The sequence below is a fragment of the Fistularia commersonii genome, chromosome 9 (genome assembly GCF_037954325.1).
Source record: "Fistularia commersonii isolate RoL2024-O1a breed Wild chromosome 9, RoL_Fcom_v1.0, whole genome shotgun sequence".
Taxonomy (NCBI): Eukaryota; Metazoa; Chordata; class Actinopteri; order Syngnathiformes; family Fistulariidae; genus Fistularia; species Fistularia commersonii.
In genome coordinates, this window is record NC_141292.1 from 7,528,226 (window position 1) to 7,548,880 (window position 20,655).

The following is a 20,655-nucleotide window of genomic DNA, read 5'->3' on the forward strand; positions in this document are numbered from 1 at the left end:
TAGCATGCTTTCTAGATGAGCGTATTCAGAAATAAACAGGTAGTTTTACCAAAAAGATTTCTCGAACACAGAATTTTTTTACGGATGTCAAATTACATCAAAAAAGATTTGTACAATTTATTCTGAAAGCTGGGCCACCTTTCCCACATGGTGCTGCTATGCTATTTTCGGAGGTTTACCTCTTAAAATACAGACATTTTGATCAGTTTTTCATATATATCCACTTGCACCACATCTAAAGACTTGGTTTTCTTCACTTACGGGAGCCCATATTATCTTGAATATTTAGAACAAATGAACACACCAACACTACTCTGACTCCACTTTATGTAAAAAAAATGTAGCTTACAACAAGGTTTTCTAGCTAAACAGTCTGTTCAGAACAAAACAAACTGTTATTAAAAAGGTAAATAAAACAATGAACCTCAATATAGTCAAATTCATCACAACATGAGTTGATAGAAAACCTTTTGTGCCATTGGCTGGTTCCCAATTAAATATCAGTCATTTGTGTAACAGCTATTGTTATATGAGAGTGTGATAGATTGTCATGTTTTAACCCTCCTGCCCTGTTTACACTTACATTTTGTCCCTTTCCTTGCTGTTGAGGAAATCACCTACACAGCTTAAAAGCATCAAAAAGTTGCAGTTGCATCACCTGGATGCTGTTTGTAACATTTTCCTCGAACACTAGAACTGATTATTGACTTTTTTTGTGTTAAATTGTTTTTTCAAGTGTTTTTCTTTCTTTTTTTCAATGAGTCAATAGAAATAGTTTTATCCTTTTTTTAGAAAAGGATAAAACTTGTTAAACAATATTTTTTTTAAACCATTTAGGTTTATAAATGAAAAAGTAAAATGGATAGAAAAAATAAAAACATTAAAAGGAAAAAAACTATTTATTGATTTTGTATTAATGAGGGGTTATACCAGACAAAGGGTCATGCGAAGCCTACCAAACAAAAACAGTTTCAGATGAGGTTTGAATAGAGTGGCACATTTTTGTGAACAATTTGTACATGTGTGACAGTAAATATCTGTGGTCCCATTTTTTGCCAATATTTTGAAAAACAAATGCACAGTGATTATTAGACAACCATGTGCTCAACACATAAATGCCAAATCTTTGCAATTGTGTGGATCATTATGCTTTGTCTGTTGCCAGTTGTTTCTGTCAAGCTGGGAATGCTCTCCTCATTTTGTTTTACCTGAGTGCATCTCTAAATATTAATGGGCTCTTCTCCTCGAATTGCATCCTGACAGGTCTGCCAACTCACACAGCACACTGCCATTCTTTCTCTATCGCTCTTCCACTCTGTACCCCTTCTCACCAAACTTGGCTCAGTCTTTCCACCTTAAAGGTTAATTTCAGATGTTATCGGATAAGATGGGTTGTTGGCACTTATTCTTCTCTCTCATGATTTAATGACTCTAATCCTGCCACTTGAGCAAATCCCCTCTTTTATTTTTGCCCGGTGGATGGCATTTGGAGAGCATTTGGTATCACAGAGCTGTGATGTTAACCTGAATTTTAATATTGACATCCCCTCGCCAACACTGAAATCTAAATTAGTTTAGAGATTAAAATTTGCTGTTTTGGTTGAGTCTCACCTGCCCCTTTATTGCTTACAAATGAATCTGTTTATTGTCAGATAAACAAGCTTCATGTGTAAGGTACTGTTGGGACTTGAGTAATAATTTTGTGGATCACCCATTTTGCACATGGCTGCTACTGAATAACAACTAGAGCAGACTGATCATTTTCTGACACACAACTGCTGTCAAATTTCTGAAAGACACAATGATGATTATTCTTATACACATTGTGCTTTCAGAACTAAAAGCCAAAACATATCGACAGACGGTAAGACAACACAATTGCTATTAAATCATTTGACTATCTCTTTAAAATCACTTCCAAGTGCTATCATTAAACTAAAAATGTTGGTGCAGACTGAAATAAAATGTGTATACATCAGTCCTTTTATTTATTGTTTTTTTTTGATTTATTTAATCTGTGTGGTTGCTTGCCATTCCTGTCTTTAAACCTACTATCCATCCTTTTTTTTACCCAAACACTTGTTAACATGTGAATGCAGCCTCAATATGTAGTATATTTTCCCCAAGCACTAAATGTCAACTGCATAGTCAGTGCAGACAATTTGACTCCTCATCAGTGCCAAATTGTGTTTGCATGAATTAATCTTTAAGTAAAGGTGATGTTTTATGCACAACCTATTGTAATAGAACGACAAAACAAAAAGAGAACACATGGGAATTTGATGACATATGCAGACGAGGAACATTAAATAAACATAAGCTGAATCAGGGATGATGGGAATAACATTTGCATCAATGTATAGATCTATATGTCAAATGTATTGCTTGTGTGTCTGAAGTGCAATAGATTTAAAATTTCTCAGGATTCTGATAGTTTCTGATAGTTACCAGGAGGAAACTACCGCATTCATTTTAATTGTTATTCTGCATAATTATGGCCTGTCAATCAGCATAGCAATATCCAACCTCTGTCGTGCACATCTATTAAAATATTGGACGCTCTGATTTGCCAGTGTCCTATCAATCAGCACATCAACAGCGTAAACATGGGATTAAGTTGAACAAGCTTGTTTCGTGCTCTGTATTATACTGTGACTTCACATTGACACTGTCATCAAGAGAGAAAGCAACCGGTGCTCATTCATTAGAAATTAGCAATAGGAGACTTGGTGTGATAAAGACAGCTGGTGGAGACTTTTGTGGAGAACTTGCCAACGGGAGGAAGTCGAGCAGAGTTCAATTTAAAGTGCGCAGGGACTTGATGTAGTCATAAATGTCTCATCACAGGTGCACAATAAATGTATTAATGAAGAAAACACTTACGACATCTGAAGATGTTCATTCAAATATTACACAGTGTAGTTGACAGGAGCTCATTCACAATGCGCAAAGTTGCAGATGACAAACACACCTCAATCCATGAGGTATATAGTAACTAGGAATGGACAGGCTGTACTTGCAATAACTGACTAGGGATAGATAATTCCTTGTGACAGCATGTACCAAGCAGTTTACACAGTCCTGTAAATAATACATTTGGAGGCAGGAATCTGAGGCATGGATAAGAAAGAAATAAATATTTAAATAGAGAAAATAAAATCCTGGTGATGAACTAACATTAAGGTTGTCTGATGCTAAAGCGTAAATCTATGTATCTGTTTACTTATGTATGTATTATTTTATTTTATTTATATCTCCCCCACTCCCTTAAGCTTTATGAGGGCATGGCAAAATACAAATCTACAAATTTTGTCCGGCAGTCTCTATCATTTGGGTTCAAAGGGCTTCCCTGCTAAAAAGAAAATAGTGTCCTCAGGACTTTCTAACTGATATGCTGATGTTCATTCAGGATCTTTGAGTCATCAGCCCATGTGGAAAGGGGTTAGATATGTAGTGCCTCAGGGGAACCCCAAATTAAATGGTAGCATTAATGACAAACAATGTTGATAAGAAGAGGTATTAGCACAGAGGTTTTGATTAATTTCTATCTAAAAGATCAGGGAAAATTCCATGATCATTTGTGTGAAGTTATTAAACTGGTATCAATGAAAACTTGTTTCTGGAACATGAATTAATTCAATTATTATTCAACCTATTAGAGATTTGGAGTCAAGGTAGTTTTGTGCTCCAAAAAGATGGTCTCTAACAATAGATTCATAAAAAAAAAATCTACGTTTTAAATAGATTTCTGAAAGGTGTCTTTTTTTGGTCAGAATGAGAATTAACAGCTGATTTCTATACTATCTCAAAATTAATTACATTAATCATGTTATTTGAGAGTCTAAAGAAATGTATTTTTGAAGAGTTATCTATTCGGGTAAATTAGGAGAATCATGATTCTATATTTTTAATTACCCTCGTGAAATTTCACATGAATAGGGAATGAAATTATCTCATACACATCAATGTAGGGTGAATAGACATAGATGGTATGATTTAAAAAAATATTTAATGAATCAATCAAACAAAACAATAACACATCTCAGATATCTCAGAAGAACTTTAGTTTGTTTTCCTACAGAGTTTTGTTGAAGTCTGACTGGCATTTGGGGGAATTCAGAGCATGTTAGAAAAGGTACCAAATTTTTATGTTTTGACTATACATACTCTACTGCCATTAAAATTTAATAGGAGGTAACCATAAATGATACTGCATTGTGGCAGTTTGTGACAGCATTTGTGGCAACATAAAAGAAACTGTTTGTCATTTATCAGCAATCACTGACTGGCTCCAGATCAACCACACCTATTTCACAAGCAAATCTGAGGTTTGCCTCAGAAAAAGGTGCACTTGGATGCAGTATTACTTTTGAAGTGAGCACAAAAACAAAACATATCTACATAAAATACAGGAACACCTCTTACCTTGAAGATCACAAATGTACAAACCATATTTAATGGAAAAAAGACTAATACATTACAGTATTGAACATTTACATTAACCACTTAGATTTTAAGGCAACTGTAAGTGAATAAGCGTACCTCAATTTTCCATGTCAGTGCCAATAATGCTCAGCCTTCCTGGACTCACTCCCATATAATCAATATTAGCTGTTAGCCTGTCCACTGCAGTATACATGGCTGTGACGTAACGTAACACAGTTCTTAATAATGTCAGAAACCATGGAGTGATTATATCTGTGTTGCCTGTAACAACATAGGCTAATAACCTTTTGCAGCTCATGTCGTATTATAATACATACTGTCATAGATGTTCCTATATACAATATGTAGTATATCACAATAACTACCATCCTCTGACAACAAAACTGACCTTTCACCAATCTACCCTTCATTTCCCAGACCCTTGAAGAAACAGTTGCCTACGAACTCCACCCTCACCTATCCCACAAAAACTTGTAGGAATACTTTCAATGTGGTTTCCTCCCACTCCATAGCACTGAAACAGCACACATTGAAATCACCGGTGACCTCCTTATGGCATCTGATTTTGGTCTCGTCCTGCTGAGTCAACCCTCGATAACATGTGTCACACTACCCCCCAAAACAGCAAAACAGGCTATCGTCCATTGCATTACCCCAACTCCGTTAGACTGGTTCATGTCCTACCTCTGGCTGCACTCAGTTCATTCAATTTAAGTCCTTCAGAACCATCCCTTCCCTCATCACTATAGGTGCGCCCCAGGGCTCTGTCATGGGACCCCTTGTCTGTATCATCTACCTCCTTCCTCTCCACAACAACTTCCAGAACCTCAACATGCAGTGCCACTTCTCCACAGACGAGATTCAGCCCTGCCTCACCACAAACCCTCGTCCACCCTGGTTCCCCCTCACCTTCCTCAAATAAGAGTCTGGTTGTCATCCTTAACAGTACACTATCCTGTCAGTCCCACATCAATAAAATCTCCCAGTCTGCCTACCTCCACCTACAAAACATTAATATTCTCTGTGCCTCTCTCATCCCCCACACTGGCGCCATTGTTGTCCACAACCTCATTACCTCACATCTGGACAACTGTAACTCTCTCCTCTTTGACAAATCTCTCCATAAACTTCAACTGGTCCAGAACTCAGCTGCCCGCATCATTCCTCCCTTCTTTCACCACATCACAGCTGTCCTAAGACAGCTCAACCGGCTCCCAGTTCAGGTCTGTCTCCAAATTCAAAATTCCCCTGTTAACACTCAATTCCGTCTACAACCTTGTCCCACGATACCTTTCCAAGCTCCTCTGTGTTCCAATCCCCTCCTGCTCCCTCAGATTCTCTTCCTCCATACACCTGTCTGTCCGCTCCACCCGTCTCACCACCATGGGGAGTAGAGCATTCAGCCAGACTGCTCCCTGCCTCTGGAATTCACTACCGCCCAAACTCAGGAACATACATTCATTTCCCCACTTCAAATCACAATTCCAAACCTTTCTGTTTTAAGCGCCCTTTTCCACTTGACGCGAGCTGCTGTTACTTTAGTTATTTAGTCATACATGTGTGTATATATTTTATATAAGTACACATGTGTGTATGTGTGTGTGTATATATGGATATGTGTCTATGTACATACATGTTTTGTTGTTATTTTGTATGTATATTGTTTTATTTTCATTATTTCATTTGATCTGTATTTAGTGTATATCTATATGTCTTTATAGTGTTCATGGGTGTTTAATAAGGTGCATTGAATAACATGGATTATTATTAGCATTATTATTATATACCATGCATGTTCTCATACTCAAAAGAAGTGAAAAATGCCTATGGATTATTAGAATTATCCTTTAATAATCCTGTGTATCTTTTGTTCCGTATACTATTTAAGGAAGGGTGTGCTGCATACATGAAACACTGCTTAATGTGTTTTTTTAACGATAAGAGCTACCCGCTTTCTATAGCATATCTCTCTTTTGTTAGGTAGACATAAGGTAACACATTTTTGTCCTGATTTTCAGAAAATTCTCTATAAATATAAAAATAAAACAAAAATAACACCTCTGAAGGAATGGGTTGCATGAGTGGGAAGTTGTGCATGTCCTCATCCAGCTTAGGTATTCTTCATCTGGTTTAAATGTATATACTAGGTAAAATTCCCATTGGCATATAAAGGTATGATAGCAGATAGCTGTCTTCATGCCACTGAGTTTATAATACAATAAAAACACAATCAGAACCAATTTTCCATTTTATGGTACCAGCCTTTTAAAGCTGTATGCTGCATTAACATTTAATTACACCTTTGAAAACATCATAATAATATGCTCTTGTTCTATATCATTTAGCACTTCAACTGGTCTTTCCAAAAAACAGCTTTCCTTTCACTTAATGTCCATTATGGCTTTTTTTACACTTGTGACACAGTGTCATTTTAAATATGACCTCACCAAGGAATGGACAGAGGTTCAGAACTTGAATTAAATGTCATTCATCATGATTATAGTTTTCAAATAATACCGGACTGGTAGGTTTGAATATGAGTCACAGATTATTCATGCAGTGCCTCCTCACTCTGTCATCAATAAGTCATTCATCAGATCAGCATAGGTACATCTTCACAACTCCAGCTATGAAGAACCACCTCCAACATCACTAATGCAGCTGCTATTAAACCTAATGGAGTCAATTCAAAACATTACGTTTGAAATGCTCTGTGCAGTCTGCTCAGAAACCCCTACGGAATCAAATGAAACAATATGTATTAATAATATATTGCAAAATTTATCTTCAAAGATGAGCAAGCGGCTCCTGGGAGCAATAATGAGGGTGCTTTGGGCAAAGTGAACAAACATTCCCATGATAATTATTCCCAAGTTAGACTTAGCCCGGGGAACAGCAGCATGTGTTTGCTGCAGAACAAATAATGGTTCATTTACCTAAAGAAGATTCTGCACTCATCTTGAAATGAGCTTCAATACAGTGTAATGAAACATATATGCTCTTTTCTCTATCAATCAAACGGATGGTACCTCTTGCGTGAATAACTTAAGCCAAGCAAACACTTAGTTGGCTAACAAATGATTTTCAGCAGGGAATGGTAATAATACCATAATAATACATATAATTCCCTAAATCACAGAAAAGGGAGAAATGGGGTTATAAAGATTGTCAAGCTCCTAGACCACAAACATACAGCGCACCTGCAATAATGCAATAATGTTTGTCATCATATTAAGAACCAAAATAAATATATGGATTATGTGTAATATATGCATATGGAATTCACGGTGTCTTGTTCATATTTGTCCAGATTGAAGGAAGAATCATTAGAGGACAATCAGAATGGTATATTGACAGAATTATTTATCTCAAACCTGAGAAATAAGCAAAAAACAAAAAGTAACATAGTTAGTATAATAACGTCTTACAAAATGAAACCCTTGAACCGTTTCAAAAAACTTTTGTGTACCAGCTGCTCATACAATTCTACATATGTACAGACATACATTCATGCATACATGTAGATACATACACATTGTATGCACATACTTCCCTCTTCTTTTGAAAGTTAGTTAACTTATATTCAGTCTTTAGCTCCATCGATCCACAATCAGTGACAAAGCCAGAATTAAGCTCCATTATGGCAGCCCTTGTTGTCCATTCAGTGGCTTTTGTTTTTCAAATGTGGGTGACTAAGACCTTGTTTAAAACTAACAGAAGAATAGTAATTGCATATCCTCCATTAAAAGAGCTGCGCAGAGCCTAAAGGAAACTTCAAATTTAGTAGATGCCTTCTTTTTCTGGGATGACACAATTCGTAGGAGAACTGATTCTCTTGAGTTTAAATTTTTGAGAGGAAACTTGACAACAGGCACCGACGTGTCAGACGCGTGACAGTTAATCTTAAAATTCTTTAGTGTTTTATCCCACCAAATGTCACAGTTGGCTCCGGGGGAACAGCAAGCCAGAGTTCAGCACACACCTGTCTCTGTTTTCCTCCTGTATACGTATCTTTTGATGTCAATAGGAGAGCTGACGACGGCAAGCCTGTCTTATTCCCATATGACAGCAAGAGTCTCACTGCCTTCACAGATCCCTTCAACCAGTGTGCCCTCATGGCAGAGGGCACAAGAACTGTCCTTGTGGTTATAGTCCATCCCTGTCTTACTTCTTCCAAAAAGCAATCTTTGTAGAGTAAAACAGCTTGACAGAAAGATTAAACAAGAGGAAAGGACAAGGAGGGAAAAAAGGAAAAAGACACGAAAAACAAAATGAGGGAGGGGTTGAGTAATGGTAGGAAGGGATGTGGAGGAGAAAATGGAAATGTTGCTCCTTCCCTACTGTTCAGCTGAAATAGTCTCAAGAGCCCCCACCCCCAGCAACAGAGAGAGAAAACCACTATGAATAATTAACTTCAAGACATGTCACAAGCAGAGAAAAGTGTAATGATTTGGGTTGAAAGATCTTTTTTTTCGCATTTTTTTTATTTTTTTTATTTTTCTTTATGCCCTGTAGTCCTGTGCTTCATTGAGTCTCCAAGCACAGGACTCCAGCTTGTCTCCATAAAAGCCCCCAGAACAGCCCCCTACATACTTTTCAAATAAAAGCAAATAAATCATTAATATTTGGGTCTTTTCATAGCATCAGAGAACCTTCTCACATAGGTCTTCTGCATATTTAATCAAACCATTCATATCTGTCTCATTATCTATAATATCACCTTTAAGGAGTAATCTCTCGTAGTAATTGTTTGATTAATGTCATAAAAGGCTCGACCTTTTTATTTCTCGAGAATACAACACGGCCTCTGAACAGATAAAAATGAAAAATTGCTGTCCTCATATTCTAAAAAAAGCCATTTTTCCCCATTTTCCCTGTAAACCTTAGAGCTGTGAAAATGAGTTATGGATCACCATGACCTACTTTAATGAGGTAATTGCAGATATTTATCATTTTAAGTTGATTTATTACCAAAAAGGAACAATAGTTTAACCCCACAGGGATTTGTGTGTTCTGAATTCCAAAATAAATAAATAAACTGATAAATTGAAAAAAAAAACAAAAACAACTCACTTTTCATTAGCTCACATCAGGATACCTAGTGCTTTTTTTATTAATCCCCACTATTAGTAATAATAGACTTGGTGAAAACAATATTTAGCTTTCTACAAATTTTGAATTTGATTTTTTGTTATATTAATCTGAAATTTGAATAATATAAGTATTTGTTAATGCTAATGTCTGATAGTGAAATATGGATCTTTATCCACATAATTATTTAAAAGTGTTTGACATCATTAGTCATTTTATGCAGTCAGTATCAATTTAGTCCAACTAATATCATGCAATCTTTGAGTAACAAAGTACAGCATATCAGCTGAGATTTTGACGGCAAATTCCTGTCAAATTAAACAGTTATATATGAACTTTCATGGACTGAATGAGGTAGAAAATTAAACAGCACACCATGCATATTAAAAGGGAGCAGAGAAAGGCCTATAGGACCAAATTACCAGTTATATTAAGATAATTGTCTAAGTTACGACCGATTCTGTAAAATATTCTAGATACATTTGATGACATATCTGATTTTAAAATGGGCTTAAAAATAAAGAAATTGGAAAAATCCAATTCAAAGCAGGACTATTGAGAAGCCCTGGAGTAACAATTATGAGTGGGATTCAATTATGTCTTAAATAATTTCTACCTAAGGCGTGTTTTTTCTTTTTTTTTTCTTTTTGTGATTAAACAACATTTACCAGCTTGATATATCTACGTTAGTGTGCATTATAAAAAAGAAGTATTAAATATATTTATAATTCTCATCAAGTATGTAAAAACCTGCATGAAAAATTCTAAAACCTGATTCATAAATAAAAACATTAAGAACCACAGACAAGCAGAAAATTGCTCACAGACCTGTTTTGTATTTCAAAACTGAATATTCAAAATGTATGACGTCAAAAGCCAGTGAATGTAACATGTAATCATACTTTCAACACTACTTTGTACTAAAGGCTTTAGAAATAGGGGATAAGGAGAGGATGCGCAGCTAAAATCATACAGAAAGAAGAAAAACGTATTGAGAAACTAGTGTACGACGTAAGAATAATTTATGTGAGTGCTCAAGTGCTCTTTGCATTGAACAGTAATTAAACTTACTATCCTTGTACACAGCACTTGAATATTTCATAAAACATGTAAGATTAAGATTGGTGTGCCATTTCAGTAAGAATAAATTGGCATGTTCCCAGTCCATTTATATTTGAACATGTGTGAGAAGTTTGAGCTCAACAATTTTATTGTATTTTTTTTTTCCATTTTCAATACACACAGAAAATATCCACTGACAATGAAGTTAACCTCAATACATTACCAAGCTTAAAATCGTGTTTTAAACTGCAGATTACGCTTTGGATTTGTTTTGAAGGAAGCAACAGCACTTGGAGTGAAAGACAAAATTGTTTCCTTTAGACATAAATATGCTGCCTATCCTTTTGTTATACTTCCTACTGGTATGGTTTAGTCATGGAAGGCTCTCTGTGTGTCTGCCTGTTAGTTACTCAAAATGGATTTCCTGAATTGCATTTATTCCCTCTCTGGCGCCTTAATCCACATGTTCTCCACAGTGCTTTGTTTTATTGTAGTGCTGCTTTATGGCCTAAGTCTTGTTAACAGTAAACTGAATGCAAATATTAAAGCTTCACAGAAATGAGCTCACTGCTTTTTTACTGTTCTGCTCTTTCAGGTGACACAGTTTTAGGTTTTTTTGCACTAAAAATGTTAGGGTTTGAGTTATCTGCCTAAAAAAAACAAAAAAGGGTAATTACTGTTAAGGAAAAAGATGAAACTCTTTTATGATTAAGTCATTACTTTCAACCCAGCTGCTACCAATTTCAGAATAAGGCGAACAATCTCAGCAATTTGAGAAAGGACAAGAACTTTTTGTAAATGTGACCCAGATTTGGACTCCAAATCATACATACCATGAACCTCTTTAAGTATCTTTTTAAACATTCATTTATCTAGATATTTATTTTCATTCATGCATTTATTAGATTTTTTTTTCAAAATGATCTATTTGTTTTTCTATTTATTTATTTCCTTGCAAAACTTCTGTTAAACGGCAAATCCTTGAGAGGAGTCCTGAATCTCTTCCCCATGGAACAATCAGTGTGGCAATATTGAAACAAAATACCTCAAAATCCTCCCATGTATCAGAATCTATTTTAAGTAATATAACAATAGAATTTAATTAATAGGGAGTAATACCTGAGCATTTGGTATTTAACCAAAACTGTTTCTGCTTTTAGTTTCCTTGTCTTTTTTTTTCTCTTTTTTTAAATTATTCTGAATTAGAGTCTTTCTACGTATTCTCTGGAGCGTTAATTAGAGACTGAATTAAAGTTGTGTAAATACTGTTGGAGGCTGCAGTCTTGAAATAGAATTGTGTTGCAACTGGTATATTATTTTATTTCATTTTATTTATTTAATTTTAGGCATTCCATGACTTTCTTTTGATGTTTGTCAAATCACTCCGGGGGTCCTTTCCCCGAGGTGTTTGTAGATTGATACTTTTTCTCAAAGGGCTATGACATAATCACTGGCTAAATATGAAACGGTTTTGCATGAAATTGTTGCATTGCGTGTATGTTGTTTTTATTCATGTTCTTCCATGCATTCTTTTTTCTTTTATTTACTTATTTAGCTAGTTAGTTAGCTGGTTAGTTCATTATCTATTTATTTGCTTCCATGTAGTGCCTTCTGTTGGAGTTCAGTGGAAAAATGCACAAGCCGTTACCTGCCAGGACAAGCATTTACAACTGACTTAGCAGATAATTTTCTGATGCACTGTGAAAATGAAAGAGACAGGACCAACATCCCATTGGGCTAGATTATATCCAAACTAAGTGCCTCAGCTCAGACTGCAAGCTTCTGTCTCTGAATAATAATGGGTTCTTTCACTGTTTGTCATCAAATTAGCCTTCTACTTCAGACAAAGCACTCTCAGAGTACAGTTCTCCACATTGGCAGAATTCAAATTAGGCAGTTTGCAGCTTGTAAGCTTTAAAGAGGAGAAAGATTCATTTGTGATGGTGATGATTGCTGATGGAGGTAAAATGACAGCAGTGAGGCTCATAAAAGCACTGCCCTTCCTGTGGAGCAGCTGCTTTCATGCTGAATCTGTCAGATTATAGGAGAGACAGTAAAACAAATAGACCTGAAGCTTACAGCTATAGCTGTATATTCTCCAAATCCAAACCTCATTCTTAACCATGAAACCTTTGAAGCCATTCCACTTATATTCCAAATAAAACCACAACTACAGTGCATTTGTAAGCCGAGATTTTTTTTTTTTTTTTAAGTCTTGAGGCACTTTACTCTCGGCCTTGAATTTCGTGTTCAAGGACCCTTAGTTCCTCCTCCTGTGAGTCTGACACTCTATTCCTCCATACCTTTGATCAACCCTGGAGAGATAAACTTACCCTGGGATGCACCATCACTCCAACAGGGGAGGGGGGGCAAGGATTTTTTTTCCCCTTGCACTTTCTGTCTCACAATCTCAGTAAAGGGCTTAGCAACAGTTAGATCAGTTTATGGGTTTATAGCACTGAGTGCACTGATTGCGCACTATATCAGTCTGTTATGATGAAGAAAAAGCTGAGCCAGAAAGCAAAGCATGTCTATTTATGTACCAACTCTCACATGATGGTGATGAAGTCTACGTCAACACTGGAAATACAAGGTCTCAAATAAAAGCAATTGAAATGAGTCTCTTCTATAGGTCTGCTGAGCACTGCCAGAGGTATAGGCTGGGGACGGACAGATGTCTGACTTTGGGTCTGAAGTAGAGCCACTGCTCTTTCATGTCAAAAGGGGTCTGTTGAGGTCACCTCCACCTGGGAAAAGACCCTGAGGTCGATCCCAAAAAATTCAGGATGGATTATAGATCCGGACTGGTCTGGGAGGGCCTCGGTATACCCCAGAAATAGTTCTTTTGCATCATTGGGGATATCTGAGTTTAACTCCACAGTCTGCTGACATGATCTGGCACCAGATAACCTGTGTGTCAGTCATGATGATGATTATAATCACTTACTTAATGTAAGTCACTTTAGTGTTGGAAATAAATATTATAGTAACTAAAATTCTATGTATACAGTGTGTGTGTGTGTATGTGTGAATTCATATATGAAACCTATTTATTATATATAAATGTATTTTAGAAATATTCAAAATGTAATTTCTACTACAAATGTACTTCATACTAAATAGGTCACATAATAAGTCACATATTGACATCTTATATGTATTTGTAATTTTATTTAATGTGCTGATGTATTTTTTTATTTTAGGCAGCTTTTAGTGACAATTACCTAATCTTACTATTTGCAAAGCAGGTTCTAGTTCTATGCTGGCTGAAAACATCTACAAAAGCAGGTATTAGACTATATTTAACGGAAAGGAATATGTCTTTCTTAGTAAAATGGCTGAATTGAGAGGTTGCTAAAGTGCCTTAATACTGTTCCCATAGAACAGTCTCTGTACTTTGTCATTATTTAATTCATTGTGTCTTTTTTTTGCAGGGTTGAAGCAAATCCATGCTCTGTCCATCCAGGGTAACTATGAACTGCGCATTGACTTGGAGGATTTTGAAAATAGTACTGCATATGCCCAATACGGTACCTTTGGAGTGGGTCTTTTCTCAGTGGACCCAGATGATGATGGATACCCTTTGACTGTGGGGGACTACTCTGGAAATGCAGGTATGATCTGGGGGTATGGTTACACATTCCTTGTAAGAAGTCTCATTCATTAACATTGAAATGCCATTTTGCGTTGAAATATATGTATATAAAAATATATATATATATGGCCAAAATTATTTGCATACCTGCCTTGACTCACATATGATATTCGTAATCCATGGGCTTCAGTATGATGTCAGTCCGCCCTTTGCAGCTATAACAGCTTCAACTCTTATGTGAAGGCTGTCCATAAGGTTTGGGAGTATATTAATGGGAATGTTTGACCAGTCTGTAACGATTGACTCTGCAGAAAGTTAGCAACCTCTTCACACTGTGCGCCTCAGCATCCACTGACCCCTCAGTGTCAGTTGTTGTTGTTCCCAAGCACTTCCTAGTTCTTATAATACAGCTCACAGTTGACTGTGGAATATTTAGGAGCGAGAACATTTTAAAAAATTCGTTCCACAGGTGGCATTCTATTACAGTTCCAGGCTGGGATTCACTTAAGCTCCTGAGAGCAACCCATTCTTCCACAAATGTTTGTAAAAACAGTCTGCATGCCTGGATGCTTGATTTTATACACCCGTGGCCATTGAAGTGATTGGAACACCTGATTCTGATTATTTGGATTGGTGAGCGAATACTTTGGTCATATAGTGCATATATATATGTTTTTGGTGTGTGTGTGTGTTTGTGTGTGCGTGCGTGTGTGTATGTGTATAATTCTGTGTAACTTGTCTTTTTAAGAAAAGAAATAAAGAAATGTATTTAAAAACGTCAATACATAGTTTTTTTATTTGTTTTTTTTTACGTAATTTATTATTTACTGTATGTCTCGGTCAATGTTGGCAAGTTCATAATTGGAAGGGGAGTGGGGGATCATGCTGTGTGATGCAGATATTTACTCAATTTTCCAAAAGTTTTTCTATTTGGTCATTTTGAAATCTATCAAGGAAAGAAAATATTGGATATATACCCATATATCCCCCAATACTATAGTCAACATATGTCAAAACAGACAGTAACGAAAAGTGAAAGCAACTGCTGGAGCCCTCTCTACCCCAACCTTCAAATCCAAGTCAGCTACCTGTCACCTAAATTATTGTCAGTTAATTGCACTGCTTGACCTGAAGCATAAACAGAAACCTGCTGCTGAAATGAAGAAGCAATTTTAAGAACCTTTGGGGATTGCTACTCCAAGAGTCCAGAGAGAATGGGGACAGCTGTGAGAGATTGGGCATGGAAGAAAGGAAGTAATAGATGGAAGAAACTAGGTTGAAGAAATGAAGAGAGTGGATACCAGAGAAACAGTAGGGGAGAAAGGTGAATAAAACAATGACAGAGTTATGAGCAGAAGCTGAGATTTTGAAGAGTAAAAGAAAGGAGCCCCAAGGGGAACAAAATACTGAGGTGCAGTATCTGCTAAAATGTACTGTGATGAGCAAGGCTGGTCTTCAGCCTGGCCTGACCTTGAACTGATCTGCCTGTTGGATATTTGAATCAGTTAAATTAAGGGTAGTCTAACTCAGCCGGGATGCTAATTCTCCTGCCTTGGATTCCTTCTAGGCAGTCCTACTGTTATTATTAGTTGCAACTCTTTGCTCTGCTATGGCAGCTTTCCAATGAGGTGGCAGGTGCTCATTTGGACTAAGAGCAGCTGGGTGTAATGGGCATTCGGGGTGAGCTGCCGGCCCCCATCCACCAAGGTGACATCCGTTGCTTCACAAATGAGGGCTTGGGTTTTTATTTGCTTGTTGGGTTTGTTTTTCTCCTCCTTTCTGAATCCTCTGAGGACAAACTTTCTGTTAAGACCACTGAATGTAAAATGAGATCATTAAACACCCTATTTTTCTTCATTGAATCCTTGAATCCTTATCTCCTTATGCCAAGCATCACGCAATCTGAATATCAGATATTCTTGACAAAGTATATTTCATGCTGACTGGTTACCATGGTAAAGCTAAATGGAGAGCACAGTAGGACAGGGTAAAAGAGTGAGGAGCTGGCCAGCCTCATACTGGGCAATTAAGGGCTGTTTGATGCCCTCATGTGCTATTACCCGTCACCTGAAGGACAAATGATTTTTTTTTTTCAACTTTATCCTTCCATCCACTTCTGGTCACAGTTTGAAGCCAGCTCTCAAAAGCAAGGGAAGCAGACAAGAGTCAGGGAGAAGTATGAGGAGTCAATTGAATATAATGTGCTTTTTTTGAATATTTGCTGAAATCAGAAATGAAGTTGTGCAAAGGGCACCAGTAATTGTTCTGCTCGCATTTCTGGATCCCCCAACAGCAAAAGGCCATATGACATACTGTACTATGCATGTAATGATCTTGCCCCAAATCAAGATAAAAGTTTTTGTTATGAAATGCTTGCCATCTATTAATCAAGTCCAATCTATATACTGTAGTAATAATTAACCAAAATCCGACTTTTCTAATGTATTCATATAGAAACCAACAATATGACAGGGTAGTCTCCCATCTCCTATTATGGCTGCCCATCTGTGAAAGCAATAGGGTAGATAATTTATATATGTATGAATGAAGGGTTCATGAGCCCAACAAAAATAGTACACATGAACAGTGAAGCCTTGTGCAACAAACTAGTATTACCACCAAGCAGTGATACCTAACATGGCTACTGCATACAGAAAGTAAGTGTCCTTTTTCTACAGACATGTTAGATGTTTATGGATGTCCCACATTTAACAAAAAGTAAGTAGAGTCAACTAATGACAAGCTCAGTGTTTTGTTGGTGTTCACCACCTCTGAAAAATCCTGTATGCATCAGTTACCTGCATCTGCTTTCTATGTACTAATGAGGTTGGCTTATGATCAGAGTAGAAGCCAAAAAAATCATAATAATGAGGAGCGCAACGTAATCCCTCTTTGCTTTGATGAATAGAAACCAGTCAGAATTCATTCTGACTGATTGCATGAGCAGAATTAGGCATTTAAAACCATCCAAAGGCACGTAGCACAGCAGTCAATGTCATGAAAACCCAGACCAGCAACATGCTGGTTGCCAAGTCAACCACTTCCAGTCGTTCTCCCGAGCCAGGATAATCTGTCATGAATTCAAGCGTCTCATAGAAGATATGCTTGGATGACCTGAGTGACATTACTTTAAGGCATGTCACATCCAACAGTTTCTGTCTTCTGTAGGGCACGTCAGGCATTCACATTGATGAGCAGTATCAGTTTATGACCATGCCGTTAGGCAGTACCTAAGCACATTGTTTCACTGTCAAGGACATCAGCATGTTGCTGCTTTTGCTCACTGGCTTCTCAAGACCAGCTTTACTGTTTGTATATTGTTCTTATAAAAGAATGATAGACTCCTGATGATATCTGGTGTTATCTTCCTCCGTCCACTTTGGGACTATCAATGGCACTTCATCTCAGCTGCACCTGCACCTTATGCACCATTCACTTACAAAAAATGAAGTTCAATAAATAGTACTTCTAGCTGTGATTGCTAAGCCCTTACAATGTTTTTGGTTTGTTCTCAGTTTGTCCTCAATTTAAACATAGAACATTCACTCTCAGAAGAAGTGTCTTTTGTGGTAGTACAACATTAAAAATTGCACAAACTGAAAGGGAGAAATTGACATGTTTTACCACTGTTCAGAAAGCATAGACAGAAGAAAACATATAAATTTATAGCAAGAGACCTTGAGAGTGAGAAATTTACCTTAATTTAAATTCATATTGAAACCGCGTTAGTTAAATACTGTTTTTAAAAAATATCATAATTATATCTATACCAGAAGCAAAATATATGGGATCAAATCTATTTTCAAAGGCCATTTTTATAAAGTCCCTTTATCCTTATATATGCTTCTGTTCTACGGCCCTATAATTGTCCCATAACATCTTCAAATTTTGACAGTTCCATGACAAGGTACTATATACAGAGCTGTATAGCCAGAAATTCCACCAAATAGGTAATTTATAATAGCCTGTCATCAAATTGTTGCTTGACTAATTGTTTCACTTGTTTATTTGACATCTTTGTGTATTCATTATCCATTCAGATATTGTTGCTTCTTTTCTGGTTCTAGGTGACTCTCTGCTGAAGCACAATGGAATGAAGTTCACCACCAAAGATCGGGACAACGACCATTCAGAGAACAACTGTGCATCCTTTTACCATGGTGCCTGGTGGTACCGTAATTGCCACACCTCTAACCTTAATGGTCAATATCTGCGTGGGCAGCACACCTCTTATGCTGATGGCATTGAGTGGTCATCTTGGACTGGCTGGCAGTACTCCCTTAAATTCTCAGAGATGAAGATACGTCCCACCCGTGATTCTGATAACAAATGAGAGAGAAAGGAAAAAAAGATAAATATTGAAACATTAAAAACATAGATTTCTGAACGCTCAATAGACTTGTCTTGCCACTGTTTGTTCATTCAGACATACCTCTGAGTTTAATCGACTCTGCTGTTTATCTCCTGACCACTCTCTGCCCCATTTATAATTTTTGTTAATTTGAAGTTGTAATTATTATTTGTTTTTGTTAGGGTTTTTCACCTCTGTCACAAAATCACTTTATCTTTCAAGCTTCACTGTCCCTTTGCATATGATTCCCTTCTAGATAAAGGTATAGAACAGTGATTCCCATATTTTTAATGATTCAGTTCATAAAAACAGAGCCTCACCAGTCAACTACATTCGCCTGTTCTCAGCCTGTCTTGGCGGTCCAAAAATTGACTTCAGCCTTACATTATAGTGAGTTCCTCCTTCCATTCCCCACTGCCTCTGCTATTATACACCTTTTATTTTTTTATTATTTCTCATTGCCAACCATTGCATAAGAGTAAACAGAGTGATAACTTCCAAACCCTGATGAAATTAATGAAGTGAAGACATAAATCTTCCCCTTTGCAAAAGACACCCAGAGTTTCACCAGAGACTTTAGAACAATGAGACATACAGCTGAGACCCAGCAGGGTGTGGTTAGAATTGCGGGGCATATACAGAGGAAAAAAATACCAGATTTGATATGCGTAAAAATAGTTGATGTATAAAGGGACAAATTTAAAGGCTAAAGTAGAAGTGAAAATCCAAAAGGAGTGGGAAAATTGACAATGGAGAATCTCATTCCTTTGACTCTGGACATTTGGGAGCATATTGGGCACTTTGTCTGATCTGCCTGCCAGCTGAGTACTGGCCAACTGATGCAGCACTCACAGATGGTAACCCTGCACTTTGAGTGTATGTTTACGTGTGTGTCTACCTTAGAGATAGACAGAACTGCGTTTCTATATCAGTTTTCTGACTTAGGTTCATTAGAGGGTTTAGATGAATGTTTAGTACAGACTAAAACATGGTGAATGACTGGAATACCCAAACTCTTGTAATTATATAAAATTACAAATGCTGTAATTTATGTACGTAGGATTATTGAAACTATGAGACCACATTGAGGAGTCAAAGCTGAGTTTCCTTATCCTGAATGCAACCTTTTTTTGTTCCATCAACGGCCCCTCTCCCCAATTTGTGCCCCCGATGGCATTTTTCTTTATTTTTGAATGCTTTTTTTAATTTTATTTCATTATGGTCAATTGTGACACTGTTTTGTCATGCAAACAAGGACATTTCAGCCAGCTCTTTTTACTCAGATTAGAAACTCTACAATGTGCTATGGCATTAGAAAAATAAAATAAAATATAAGAATATATATATATGTCTATATATATATATATATATATATATATATATATATATATATATATATATATATATATATATATTAAAGAAAAAAACCTATGGAGAAAAAAACTCAAAAGGTGGAAAGTAGTGCAAATCAGTCTTATTTTTGTCAGTGAATCAACTTTTGTCTTTTTCTTTTTGTTTAATTACATTTCTTTGGATGTAATAAAAGCTTTAAAAAATATCTGTAGATTTATTGTACAGTGTGTATGACTTTTAGAGCATGTAAAGCTGTTTTCTTACTATGCTAACACACAGACAGAATTCAAGCACATGGACTAAAACTGAACAGCTTATAAAGAAAGAAACAAAGCAGTGATTCCTCCCTTTCCTTAAACTGAATGACATGTGGGAGTGGCATTTGCTGTTCTGGAAGTCAAATATTTGTGAAGGATTTTTTTCATCAAGCACCTGCCCATTCACATTTGAAGCACAAAAATAATGTTTTACAGAGACACTATAGAGAGACTTGAAACCTCTCGGCACAGACGCGGCCTTGCTGGACATATGCACTCTCGATGGCCTAAAAAATGTGTTGCAGGAGAGAGTTTTGGATATCTGCTGACAGTGAATTATCACATTTCACCCGGCAATGTGGCACTAAACACATCTGGAACAGAACAGCTGTGAGCTGTCTTCACCACTGTTTGGAAAGGTCTCGTCAAGTGTTGGTGGACTGCTGCCACCTCTCTTTAACAAAGCACATGTTACAAGTATTTACCGATGTTTTCGTGGC

General features: G+C 36.7%; 1 protein-coding gene across 2 annotated transcripts in view; it reads left to right on the top strand.

Moving 5' to 3' along the window:
- fibcd1b (fibrinogen C domain containing 1b) overlaps positions 1-19,940 on the top strand; it is a 110,028-nt gene extending 90,088 nt beyond the window's left edge. The window contains exons 7-8 of one of the 2 annotated variants that reach the window (XM_086152226.1): positions 14,034-14,213; positions 18,262-19,940. In XM_086152226.1, coding sequence (XP_086008352.1) covers positions 14,034-14,213; positions 18,262-18,527 — 446 coding nt within the window. In that variant the 3' untranslated portion in view covers positions 18,528-19,940. The remainder of the gene's footprint in view (positions 1-14,033; positions 14,214-18,261) is intronic. The other variant, XM_086152227.1, reaches the window with a different exon arrangement.
- Positions 19,941-20,655: the final 715 nt, after the last annotated feature.